We start from the raw sequence: 14,145 nt of genomic DNA, 5'->3' as shown, positions 1-14,145 counted from the left end.
GAGGCTCTGAGAAGGATGCAATTTTTCTCCAAGAAAGAATGGGCACATGGGTCAAACAGTGAGTAGGGATTCCTTTCCCCCACAAGTGAAAAAGCTGCTAAGGCTCCATGATGAATATGGGTTTTATCATATTAATCTTTCCAATTCTCTTGTACACAGTTGTTACAGATAATACCTGACATCATTTCCACTACAGACTTCACCTCCCAGTATTCTTAAGATGTTTTTATTAGTTCTGGTGTTAAGTTTCATTATTGTTTGTGGGCAGCTGGTAGCTGTTACAGTTTCTTGTCATTCTTGTCTTTGAAGGCACAGTAATAGTGAAGATGTTTTTCTCTACTAAAATAAACTGCCTGATTTTTGGCTTCAAAAAGGATTTTTATTTGTTTGCTTCAGAGAACCAGACAACAGGTAAATATACAAGACTAAGAAAGGTATGCTTGTTAAATTTTGTTTCTTTGGGCACAGCTGCAGTGCATCGTAATGCAATGCCAAATCTCTCAAATTTTTTTCCCACAATTGTGCTATAAGATCTTTTCAGATTCTTTGTTACATTTTCTCTGCCTAATGCTCTGATCCCATGTCTCTATCTTAAATGCATAGCTTGAGCTAAATCAATAGAATGTCCACGCATGTATTAAATATTTTGAGTCGTTTGTCTCCCTTTATGCCAAACTTGATTATGATTTGCTTCTTGAGAGATACTTATTCATGATTTCTAGCTGTCATCACTACAAAATATGTTTCTTCATTTAACCTGAGTGAAAAACAGCTCTTGACTACTATAATGAGGTGATGGAATGACCTTAGCTGTGCCACTGAAATGCACCATTCAAGTGTGTTTGTATGAAAACAGAAGTTGATGACAAACTTTAATGTAGCACTAAAATTGGCTTGTGATTCATTTTATGAGACTAATTGGAGGTTAAGATGGTTTTTTTCCAACAGTTTTTCCAATATTGTACTTCTATTTGTTCTTTGTCTTGCCCACAGTGTGGAAAACCCAAAGTCTCTGTCTTAAGGATTTTTTTTTTTTTGAGAAATCTGGAGTATTTAGGAAATTTATACAATGGATTTACCTTCTAGTCAATCCAAACAGAACTTTCTATTCAGTTTTAGCTGTTCATGTTTCTTCGTGATTTCCACAGTCCAATTTTTGTGAAGTTATCAAATTTTACACTTTTTTTTTATGCCACACCTTGAGAATGAATACCCAGAAGTCTCCTGAATATCTATGTGATGCTTCTTTCATCTAGCCCTTCACAGGTGTTTCAAGAAGTTTTGGAAAACTGAACGTTATCTCTTCCCACAGTGACAGATCGAGGGATCCTGATTCTGTTTAGACACAAAAGATATGAAAATTGTTCTGATTTGACAAGCACATTTAGTTCAGCACAAACCACTACAGCATAGTTCTGGATACCCAGATCCAAATCTGTGGTTTGAAGATAAAGCTTAGACTGAGGCTATAATGTTACACTAATAGGAGGGAGGAAACAATGAACAAATAAATGAAACAAAAGCAATCAAGAACAAACAGATCTTGATGTATCAGTTCAATTTCCCTGTAACTACCCCCAAATTTCTTCCAGACCAGAATATTTTGTAATTTTTTTTGCATACCTTGGTGTCTCTTCTAGTCTGCGATAAGCAAATCTAATTTAGACAAAAATGTTTTTGAGTGTTACATACTTCTAAGCAAATGAAGCAAGCAGGTGCTTAGAGGGGGGTTATACATATAGTTTATTGAGAGGGCTTGTGTTGCCCGAGTGACCTGCCAAACCAAACACTGATGTTGCTTTCTCAGCTGTTCTGTGGAAGGAAACCTTGCAGCTGCTGTCTTATACTGTAGGCTGCTTGTGGCATGCTCAGTGTTTCTGGCAATAGAATTAATATGCTAAACCAACACTATGATTTAAATGTGCATATTAGTTTATCATCACAATCTGAAAAGCTTAAGTGGAGTGCAGCCTTTAAAAAAATATTTAAGAGGACTTCCTTACACTGATTTAGAACAAAAATAAAAACTACAGAAACAATATTTAGTTGAAATGAAGATAAATTATTTTAACCTTTGGAAGAAATAAAGCACTTCTTAGGAATTTGCACAGAGCTCTTACTTTCCTTTTTTGTTGTTGTTCAATGTACATTTAAATATTTTGGATTAAAATTCCATTGTCTGTTTAGGTTCAGCATCTGACTTATATACACATGTTCATCCTGTTTAAACACTGACTCAGTGGAATAATTACTTTGAGCAAATGTTCTTTAACCAGAAAACAATAAAAAAAAATTACTTGCAGAATGTGAACTTTTAGATTGTACACTTGAATGCTTTGAAATTTCAGAACATCAGCTTGGTCTGTGTAGCCTTGGCATTAGAATGATTTCTAGCTGTTTTTAATTAAAGAAACTTTGTTCCTGTGGTTAATACGGTGTGGGATGATGTTTGTGGCAGCAGGCTTTTGCACTTCAGATGGTGACAAAAAGAACAGACAGCTTAAAGCTACCAAACTAGGGGTGTGTCAAATATCTCTCTCAAGAATGATAAACTCAATGGAGCCATCTATTTTTAACCTCCTGTTCTTTCCTTTTGGCAGAGTAATCAGTGTTAGCTGAGCTCTTTCACTCAGTGAATCCAAGCAACCCTGCTTGTCGCTTTCTGAAATGAAGAACGGACCTTGTGCAAGTGTTTCCAAGTCTGTTTTAATGCATGAAGTTCTTCTTTGAAACACCATGTCAAATGAAGCCAGTTTGGAGCAGAAGCTTTCTACAACAACCCTCAGTTCAGTTGCTGTTCAGTCCGGGAATGCCAGTATTGTTATAGCTGTGCTTAAGGTAAAGTAGCAAATGTTGGCATGTCTGTTCCATGCAATCTGCTACTCAGTGGTTGCTGCTTCTATTAAATATTCTGCACTAATGAATAGCTAGCATACAATGATAATGCAGGGTAATTAATTAATATCTAATGGAGATTCCTTCTTCTGTTCCTGATCACAATTTTTATTTTTCATTAGAGGCAAACAATTCCTCCACTTAAAAAGTTACAGACAATTGCAGAGTGCCATGTAAATGTATTAATAAACATGAATGTTACATTTTGAGGATACTCAACTGCAAGTAGAGATATTTTAAAACTCAGATTGCTTGTTATAAAAAAATATTGCTAATGACTCCACGAATGCCGATTGTGTATGCCTATTTAGGATAATTTGTTTGAAATTAATGCCTAAAACTGATGATGAGTGGTCATTTTTGAAAGTTTTGAATTCATATTCTCGTGTGTTCTCATAGAAGTCTTTGTGTGTGTATAGCTTTATTTTTGAGTACAGAAGGGTCTGCTTGTGATCTGGAATATGCACCCACAACATGCATAAAACTTGGCACATGGCGTAAAGCTGGATGCCTAAGGGATGCTTGAGTACTGCTTCTAAGCTGGGTTTTTTTGCCAGTTTGATTCTTTGTTCTCCGGGCAACTTGGAAAAGTACCCCGTCCTCAGCCCCTGGAGTTTTTTTCTGTAGTGTAGAATGAGGTGATAATGTGCCATGGGTGTCACCGAGTCAGAATGATTATTCAGGATGGGATTACTTCAGTTGTGGCTGTAGGAATATTCTGTCCTCTGTTTTTAGGCTTTCCCGGAACCTCCGTCTGCTGCCAAAGGACAGTAGTTTTGTTACAAAAATGCTGAAGTTTATTGTGAAATGTTCATTTTTTTCCCCTTGTGTGCTGTAGGCTCTTTGTGTGCTAGCCCCAGTGACATCACTGGTTTGTTCCTTGTCACCATTTTCTCTGACATGCATTTCTCACTCTGTAGCAATTCTGTAGCACAGCAAGGAATGAGTTGTGCTTTGGGATGTTTCACGCTTCCTTTCTTTCTATATCCTCCAGAACAGCGTGAGAATTGGCTGTTAGGGTTCCTATTCCAATAGCTGTCAATTGCCCCCTTTATTTTTTTTTTGTGCAACCTCTCTATATACTCAGCATAAATTATGTTGGATCCATGTGTTATACGTAAAACTTGGGATTACAGTTACTGCCTCTCCAGAGAAATATTTGTTCCTCTTTCCTCCGAGTTTTCTTAACTATTTACACAGTCTTCAGCTGAAATGTGAGATAAGTTGGAGAAATCTTTTTGGTTCATTGTGATAACCTTAATTTTCACAGGAAAAACCAAAATCCCAGAAACCCCTAAAATTCTGTGATTCTGTCATGTGTGAGTATGTGCGAACGGAGAGTATACGCGAGTAAATAAAGGAAGGAAAGGCTTTTTTGTTTTGTTTTCTGAAGCCTGTTCACCTCAAGCCTGTTCACTTATTACAGTGTGGAAAATGGATGAAGCTTCAGCTGGCTGAATCAACACCAAATTTGTTAGAAATTGGAAGCAATCAAGATGAAACTAAAAAATTACTACAAGATCATGAACTCCTCCTCACTAAACTTAAGGTAAGACATGATAAAGCAACACAATAACATTATAAGTCATTATAGTTCAGATGGAATAGGTGACATAGATGCATGAGGACTCTTGTTGTGATGATGTTTGTTAGATAACTTCATGCAGAAAATACAGTTTTGTTTGTCAGTGTAGTAGATCAAATTTAAGCCTCTGCACTGAAAAAATATGCTCAGTGATAACTATTGTTTTCCGAAAACTGCAGCAAAGATGCAGTACTTTTTCCACTTCACTGGCAAGTGAAAAATTCCTATAGTCTTCAGTAACTGCTAAATGTATTGAAATGTTATATTTATTTATTCTGCAATGATGTGTAAAGTTGGATTAGTATATAATAACAGTTGTAAACATATCAAAGAATTTTGCAAGTATGAACTAGATACTTGAGGTGTGTTTTCATTGAATATTAATTGAAAATAAGTTATGATAAAAATGAAACTGTTACATCGGGTATTACTTGTCTTTAAATAAGAAGATTTTAGCTAATTAACAGAGTTAAAATCAGATTATAGCATTTTTGAGTGCAGAATCTGGATGCAGTGACATACTTTGTGGAAAAGTTTAATACCATATGTTGAGAATATAATCTAACACAGTACATAGTATTGAATTTGTATAATATGAAGAAAAACAGTACTAAGGAGGAAAATATAGGAAAAAAACCCAAACCACTAGATAACATAGAGGATAGTTCTACTGTCTTTATTTCTGCAAGTGCCTCATCTTTATTGCCATCTAACACTGGCATTCTTGGATCAAGGAACTGTATTCTGTCTGAACAACTCAGAATGAGCTGAGCTTGTAGTACACTGGCTATATGGGGAAGCTGGTTTGTCTTCTAATAGTTACAATAAATAAATAAAAGTGGGAAAGAAAAGCAAAAGTTCTTACAAGTATTGATTATAGTGGGGTTTTTTTTCCCCCCACTGAACATTTCACTGAACAGTTCACGAATATGCATAAATTGTGCTAAGATAGTTAAGAGGTAGTAATGTTTTGGTCTCCAAGAACTATGGAGATTAACATTTAATTTTTTTATGAGAAGATAAAGTATTTGAAATTGTGGATGGGAAAGATGACTGAAAATTACACTTGTAAGGTGGTATTTAGATGGTTAGATGTTTTTGATGGTGTCCAGTAATTCTATTAAACATTTTACCCATGGTATAATTTCATAAATTTAAGCAATAATAAATCATACTAATGACAAAACAATGTCCCAGGTGCCTTATCCAATGCAGTTTTTCTTATTATTTCATTTAGACTACAATTTATTATATATTAATTGACTAACATGTTTGAGCTTGCTCTTTCAATGTTAATCTGTTGGTGAATGGCTGCAGGAGCAGGGAGGTCGCGGTGATATGTACGAGCATAGTTTGCACAGCAGCACAGACTATATACTCATGGAAAAATATTGGATGTTGATAGGAGGTCACGATGTCCCTGGGCCAAGTGATAAACAACTCAAGGCAGACATGAACTGCTTCAGCTGAGCAACCCAAGCTGCCAAGACGTCTATGGGAAACTTCTGTGATTATGTTGCTCAGCCTGCCTTCAGTGAAGAAGGCCTCACAGGACTGCTGATAATTGTAACTATAGGTATTTTTTAGAGTAAGCTGTCCTTGGTAGTCTATTCTGTTTAGCTAGCAGGTGTTCCCTTTGGGCTCTGTGTTGTGCACTGGCCACGCTGATATGGTGCTCAAAGGAAACTACACTGTGTGAACCTCGAGAAAAGTAAAAGCAGGAGATGGTCGATGGCAAGCGGGAGAGGAAAAGTGCACTTTGAAGCAGGGGATGCCCTGCTAGCACTGCCTTTCACATCTGCCACCAACGCATTCCTGCCTGTTTTTTTTAGGTTTAGGATGATATCAAAGGTCTCCTCCTCCAGAATGTGTTTCTCACTGCTAATTGTTGGGAGTTGTTTTAAAGTTGTTTTTTCTTCAAGGCTCTTAGCCAATGATTGTGTGCTATTCTCAAGAGAACTATATAAGTCAGGTATCGCCAGCAGTAAACTGAAGCCTGATCACTCGTATTGGGTCCAGTCATGCTTCCCCGCTCGAGAGCAATCATTTCAGAACCCTGCATTCCGTGGCAGTAGTCTATAGTAACTTATAACTTAAATGTACTTTTGCTCTTAATTAGGTCTTGGCCTTTGGAATGCTTTATAGTCTAAAAAAGATAAAGATGAAGCTAAGGTCTTGTGCTCAGGTACAATTACCCCTCCTACTGTTCTGTAGAGCAAATATGAAATATCTTATTAGGGCAGCATATGTATGAAACAGAAGGTATCCATTAGACAAGTACTTTTAATTCAAAATAGTAGATGTCTTGCATCTAATATTATCCTAATGATGACTGTTTCAATGTTTAACCTTTGATGAATGTGAAAAGCTGCTTCATCACTTTTTACTGCCTGTAATGTTTCAAATTATTAGAAATTTACAGTATTAGCAAGAATAAAAATCTTTTTTTCTATAGTGCATTAAAAAGAAGGGAGGGTGGAATCTTCATATTGTTAAATACTGGAGCTGTGAATAGTGTATAAGTTGAAACAGTCTAGTTAAGAACTGATCCTTTTGGATCCCCAAGGCATGGTTGCAACTGTTGTAGAATTTTTCAGTCATCAGAATTTAGAGGAAAACACTGTGATATCTGTGAATGTTCTTTTGTTTGATTGTTTAGTAGGTTTTTTTTCCTGCCATTGTATTAATAAAAAAAGCACAAAGTGAATGTTTCCTGATAGTCAGATACTAATACTGGTTACCCATGTGCTTAAATTTGCCTTGGTTACTAATTCAATCAGATTTTAAAATAAGCTTAAGTACAGGACAGATGAAAACTCATGGGCCAGCAAAGATTTGGAAGTGAAACTAGTTCTAGTGAGCCTGTGAATTAGGATTGATGTGAAACAATTTTATTGAGTCAGTGCTCAAGAACCTATGGAATATTTGACCTTGCTGGCAGGCAGAAATACATTGTTTTTATGCATGTTATACAGGAACGTCATTCTGGTTGAATTTTTTTTTTCATTTTTAAATTCATAAGTCTAATTTCACAATAAAAGTTTCATAAGTAGTTTCAAAATATTCAAGCCAAATTCTTTTTTCAGCTTTGTAAGTTGAAGTTTTGCAGGTGTCAGGAAGGGACAAAATTTGGCACAGTGACCTGTAATCAGTTTACAGTACCTCTGGTGCTACAGGAAAAGGAATGTAATCACATTTCAGTTCCAGGATTCTATTATTGACTCAACAGTGTTAGCATGTGTCTAAAAGGAAAAAAAGTACATTAAATTCTATAATTTCATGCAAGTCTCATTCATGTCATTCTCTTCATCCATGATTTAGATCACCTTCATCAGGTCTTTGTCTTTTGTAAATGAAAAAAAAGTTGAAAATTAAATTTCCAGTGGTAAAATAATATTGATTACACTGTATGCAAATCTTTCTCTGCATTTCTTCTGTTATTTGTAATTCAGTGGTTTCCAACGCAATCTCTTCTTGGAAATTAGATGCTGCCTCATTGTATCAGTCTCTCAATATTACTGTTTTCTGGATTGATTAAAAAAAAAAAGTATGTATCCTTTGGCATGCCTTTGGTTATGTCAGTGTTAAAATCCCCACTAGGACAAGCAGCAGCATTCTTGCTTTGTCTCCAGAGTTCTGCTTTTTATCATGGAATTGTCTGTGGAAAGAGTCCTCCAAAACAGAATTAAATCCAAGCTTTATTTCAAAATCAACATTGTTATTAATTTGGCTCATGTACCTGAAGATTCCTGCTTATTAATTTGTTTACTTTGATTCACAGAGCATAAATTCCCAAACAATAATTCATATGCTAATATCCATGTGAAACAATTTAAAAACTTCCATACTTCAATGAGCAGTGATGTAACAGGTATGGGAGCATTTAATTCTTTTTAAAGTAATTAATTTATATCTTCCACTTAGAGTAAAAATAAATTCATAAAGATTATTTTTCAGTAAATAATGGAATATATTTGTTAATCTGATCTGCGCTGTTTACACATAATTATTGAGGTGCCCAACAGTGTAATTAGCTGCAAAGTTCTTCATCATATGACAGTGATGCTTTTTTGCAAGTGATTATAAAAAGGGGCGAAAGTTAAGATTCAGTAAACACTTTTTTCAGTTCTTTCAGTCTTAAATTTTTGAGATACAGAACAGTAAGTTTAGGAATGAGATAAGTGCTACCTAATGATTTTTTACTGCAACTTTATGTATTTATTTCATTCTTCTATCATGATGGTTTTTTTTATTCTATAAGAAATGTTTGTTTAGCAAGGGGACTAAAGTGGCACAGGGATTTAGAAATCTCTCTGGTAACATGCTCTGTGTTTTAATTTGCCCTATTCTCCACTTTGGCCTTTAAGCTTCCTGAAGTCTGTCAGAAGACTATTTTTTTCTTCTTTGTGTCCTGGGAAACAAAACAAACTGCCTTTAAATCTATGAGCAAGATTAATTCAACACAGATAATACGTGATATTCAGCATTTGGTCTTTATCTTATTCTTAAGGTTGAATGAAGAACTAAAGCTTTGTTGGCTCTGAAGAGATTTTGTATATATTTAGTAAAATCCAGCATTACTGGGCAGCCTGATTTTATAGATTTGACAGCATGAGAGTAATTGACAAATAGCGATGCAAACCAATGAAAGGAAAAGCAAAAAAGATTTCAAAGATTTGTCCTGAAGACTGCAGCGAAAGATCATTTTTTGTTTAAAACTTTCTTGAGCTTAGTTCCTTAATTGACCAGTATCATCATTTTGATGAAGCTGGTTTTTATATTTTATTTAATAGTTCAAACATATAATTTCTGTTGTTTAAAAATTACCATGAGTCAGAGCCATTTTGTTATTTCTATTAATAATAATTTTTAGTGGGGAAAAAAATTGCATCAACCCTGAGTTTATATCATCAGATAATTTCTCTTGAATACAAGACAGCTGCAGTATTTTGGAGTAGATTTTGAAGGCCTGTTGCTTTTCCTTGTCTGACTCTTACGGTATAATCTAAATATAATGCAGTTGCCATCAATAGTTACATTAGAGTGGCAGTATCCATCATTTTGAATATGTTTTAATTAGTTTTCTAATTAAATATAGCTTAAGTATCATTTAGGAGATTTGATCTCTTATAAGGCAATCAGGACGGTTTCAACAGAACAGGTCTAGGTTCACTGAAGGAGAGGAAAGCATGAATTCCCATTTCTGGTATGCAGAAAATGAAGTGTGTGTCTTTTTCTCTAGAACACTGGATTTTGTTGGGTTATCACTAAGTATACATTCATGCTGCTGCTAGCAATGGCTTTTCTATGTAATTCATATTGGGATGGGTTTGTTTTATGCCTGTTTTGCCATTGCAGTTTGCAGATATATCTTTCGCATATCGGGTTTTGGTAAAGCCAAGAAAAATTCAAATTTCTTTCCTAAGAGAATTAAATTACTCTAAATAATCTTTACGTTTCTATAAATAAAAGAATAAAAATCCCTTAATTTATAATTGCTATTACCTCAGTGCTGCTGTGAGAGGGAACTAATGAGTTTCTTCCAGCTAAGAAGTTGAACTGCCAGGAGAATTTCAAACTTTTCAGTTTCTTAGTCTTTATGTCATTAATGATTTAATATGGATTTGAATTTGACTAATGCATATATATTTTTCCATTAAGTATTTTTCTGATAACATCTGTAAGAACAGCAGATATCGATACTTTATTAATTTATGTCTATGATGAAGATCTGAGGGAGGAGGAAAAAAAGATCATACAACAAATACTCATCAATTTTCTTGACACTAAAGATTTTATTGCCAGCTGGAATTGGCCCAGTGGTTATCTTTGTTGTGATGACATTATTAAAGGGAATGAAATACAGAAGAATTATTTTTTATTATTATTATTTTTAATTTATTATTTGGTGTACAACATTGGCAGTGCAGCAAGCTCTGCTTGAGACATCGCCTGTAACTGGTGTCTTTTGGAAAATACATGAATGTGTTCAAACTACACTTTTTGAGGATAATATTGAAGTCATCGGAGACTGAAAAAATTCTAAAGCTTTGAACTTTTTTGCTTTTCCTTATGGTGTATATAGAATATGATGACATATGAAAGAAGATCCAAATCATCTGCATTTCTTCTGCTTTTAGAAGATCTATGTTCAAGTAGATATAAAAGACTTTGAATCTAAATTTTATAGATTATCATTATATCTTAGCACTTCCTTTTAAATGAAATTTGATGTAACTGTTGCCTCTTAAATGCAGGAGAAATTCAGAAACTGGCAGTGAAACATGCTACAACAACTACGGACTGGAAATAGAGCACAAGAGCCTTGTGTACAATTTCAGATCCACAGAAAAGGTATCCTGATATCAGCGTAGTGTTTTAGAATCAATTTACAGATTTCCTTTTTTACCTTCTCAGGCTTTGGAAGATCAGGTGTGGGACCTGCTGCATGAAGCAGACAAGACTGCTGAGGAGAACAAGGAGAGAAGTCAAGTGTACGATGCCATGGCAGAGACGCTTGGGGATGCATGGGATGCCCTCATCATTATGTTAGAGAAGAGACAGGCACTTCTGGAACTTACTTCAGCGTTCTTTGAAAATGCTCTGGAGGTTTGTATTTAAATCTCATGATTCTTAATTGGAATCCTCCCACATCTTACATGATATCTTTTCACTGTGTTTCCTCTCTGTTATATGTGATATACACGGTTATTGCATCCCTATAAATTGAATTAAGAAAATGATATCATCTTTATCCATTTTCCTTTTTTCTCTTTTTGCTTAGATTTCTCTTTCTTATGGGTGAAATTGAGCAAAAGTATGTGGGCTTTAAGAATGATCATTATCATGATTTTTCCAATATTTGTACTTGACAAAAAAAGTGGCAGTGAAAAATTTAACTGGACAAAAACCTTAACTGCATAATTCACTGGTTGTGCTCCAGAGTTTCTTTCAATCACTGATTCAAATGTTCATAACTGAAAGAGTTAAATTCTCAAATGTCTTTTTTAATACTTAGTAATGATTAGACACTGAATGTTTTAAACTGTAATATACAAACAGTTAAAATAATATATTTTATTTCTGTAATTATACTTTCAAATGAAATATTAGTGTAACTTGACAGTCTACTTCAGACTTCTGTGTCTAAACTATGTCTGGAGTCAGATTTCAAAATGTTTTTTGTTTTCCCCCATTCTTTATTGAGCTCTTATCCTAAATCATCTACACAAAAGATGCTAAAGCAGAGTTATACTATGTAGCTCCCTGCCTTCGATTATCTCCACGTTGTTGGAGCTTAAATTGTTTAATAAATCCCTTTGACATTTCTTTTTCAACAGTGGCTAAGGGCCACATATAAATTAAAGAAACAAATATTTTACTGCTATCTGTCTAAAGAGCTCCAAGGGAAATTCTGTAAGATCAACAATTGGCTTACTAATTGTTGTGCCCTGGCTATGTGTAATTATAGAAAGAAATGTCTGGTAGCATACATAGCACTGTAAAATTCTGTATCAGCAGAGGTTGACTAAATCCCTGCTGCAAAATGCTGCAGCTGGAGAGTAGTACAGATCATACCCATTACATTTAGGTGAAAAGAAGAAATGCAAAGTTGATTTAAATAGGAATTACTCAAACTTCTTATGGATAGGTTTTTCTTTAAATATCAATATGTGTCAATGGAAATCTTTGTTACACTGTGATGGAAAGTGAACAGTATCTCAAGGGTACTCTTTAATGAGAATTAAAAATAAAATCCCAAATGCTGGTGCCTGACAAATTTCTTTTATAACATGGAGATCAAGAGAGGAAAATCTGGAAAATTAGAAATGGTAGAAAAAGCTGAAGGCTTTTAATTTTCCTTAATTTCATTGTATGTTTCAACATCTTTTATTGCACTGAAATAGAAGAATGAACTACACTGTTTTCTTAACTGTTGAAAAGAAGCAATATAACTGATAAGGATTGGCTAAATATGTTTCTAGATTCTGTCTGAAGTACTCATACAAAGTGCCAAACTAGTTTCCGAGTATGATAAATGAATTTTGGATCAATTAAATCAGTAAGAACTCCAATAGAAAAGGCACTAAGAATCTGTAGGATCAGTAAAATATGCCATTTTTCCAAGGACTTAAGATGACTTTGCTCTGTAATAGAGATTATATTCCTGGGTTAAGGATTGCAGTTTGTTTCTATGGAAGACAATTTTACTGTGCTTCCTTCCACACTTTGTTTTTCTAATGCAGTTTGCTATTAAAATTGACCAAGTTGAAGATTTCTTGAAAAATGCTCAAGAATTTGACAATATTGACACGTTAAGAGGACTCCTTCTGCAACAGGAGCATCATACAAAAGGTACAGTATTCTTCTGACAAGGTGTGTTTGTGTGCTTTCTTGAAGGATAATTTTGTTTCCTTTATGTATTCCTTTATACCTTTGTGTATTTTTTCTATCTTAGGCAAAATATGGAAAAGAAATTTAAATAATATTGAAATTGTATATTACAATAACAGTACTATATTTACAAAGTACATAGTGTTTTTTGTTTTGCTTTTTTTTCCCCACCTATGAACTTCTATTCTTACAGAGCTCTTAGAAAAATCACTTGCACTTTTGAACAAAAGCCATGAGCTAACTGAATTCATCGAAGAATTCAAACGTGAGGGACCAAATGCAAATCCTGAGCTGATTCAGGGAGCCCAGAGCAGCTGCTTGAAAATTGACAGTCTCCTTGAACTGCTACAAGACAGGCGAAGACAACTAGACAGGTTTCTTAAGCATCAACGTCATGGTCTAGAGCAGGTTCTACAGATTTTTCTGTGGCATCAAGAAGAGAACCAGGTAAGGCACATCATACTAAGGCAAGTCACAGTAAAAATAATAATTCCAGGACCTGTTTCACAGTAGAATATTACGGAAAGGAAACTTATTTATCGATCCAGTGTCTCTAAGCCATTTCTATTTGATGAGATTCTAACTTTCAGATATTTGACTTTATGAAGACGACATCCTCACAATTTATTTTGGATGTTTTCAAAAGCAATATTCTCATCACGTGGATCCCTTCTGTAAATTTCTAAATGAGACACTTCAAACCAAACTCTGAGAAGGGGGATCTTTCAGTAATAATTAAGAAAAAAAAAGCTTCTCTTAAAAGCTTAAATGGGGATGATAGAAAACAAACTACAACATAGGAGGCTGTATCCATTTTGTAATTTAATTTTGTAATGCAAAGCCATCTAGTGACAGCTTAAACATACATGTTGCTATTGTTACATTTAGTTACATTGCTTTACATTTTAGTTATGTATTGTCGCATTTAGTAGTGATGCTAAATCATTGTATTTCTGTCCCATAAAAAAGTCTTTTTTTCCCCAGTTTTGTAAATTCTGATAAGTTTGCAGCAGCTGCATCTGATTGTTCAGTATCAGTATAACTCAGCAGTTTTAAAATGTTGCATTTTGCAAAATAATAATAATAATAATTCTTTGTATTAAAACGTACTACCTGACTTTACAAGTGTTACCACATAGTATTGAAATGTAGAGTAACATTTAGATGGAAAATGGAAATAGTTGTCTGATGAAGAGTAAGATATAAATATGTGCAGGACTTTCGGAGCAAAGAACACTTCAGAAAAAATTCCCATTGTCTGTGATGGTAAA

At 34.5% G+C, this 14,145-nt stretch overlaps 1 protein-coding gene across 12 annotated transcripts in view; it reads left to right on the top strand.

Annotated features, from left to right (window-relative positions):
• The first annotated feature begins 2,623 nt into the window (after positions 1 to 2,623).
• Positions 2,624 to 14,145, top strand: part of CCDC141 (coiled-coil domain containing 141) — a 59,876-nt gene continuing 48,354 nt past the window's right edge. For all 12 annotated transcript variants that reach the window (XR_010623105.1, XR_010623104.1, XR_010623106.1 and 9 more), the window contains exons 1-5: positions 2,624 to 2,838; positions 4,322 to 4,444; positions 10,898 to 11,089; positions 12,727 to 12,835; positions 13,068 to 13,321. Coding sequence is in view for 9 of the 12 variants with exons in the window: in XM_065751218.1 (XP_065607290.1) it covers positions 2,737 to 2,838; positions 4,322 to 4,444; positions 10,898 to 11,089; positions 12,727 to 12,835; positions 13,068 to 13,321 (780 nt within the window). In the remaining 3 variants the exon portion in view is untranslated. The remainder of the gene's footprint in view (positions 2,839 to 4,321; positions 4,445 to 10,897; positions 11,090 to 12,726; positions 12,836 to 13,067; positions 13,322 to 14,145) is intronic.

Source organism: Cyrtonyx montezumae, unplaced genomic scaffold (genome assembly GCF_038088225.1).
Source record: "Cyrtonyx montezumae isolate F1298 unplaced genomic scaffold, pur_monq_1.0 scaffold_7, whole genome shotgun sequence".
NCBI classification, from domain to species: Eukaryota; Metazoa; Chordata; class Aves; order Galliformes; family Odontophoridae; genus Cyrtonyx; species Cyrtonyx montezumae.
Note: the sequence above shows the minus strand (reverse complement) of the source record. Positions and strands in the feature narration are given on the sequence as shown.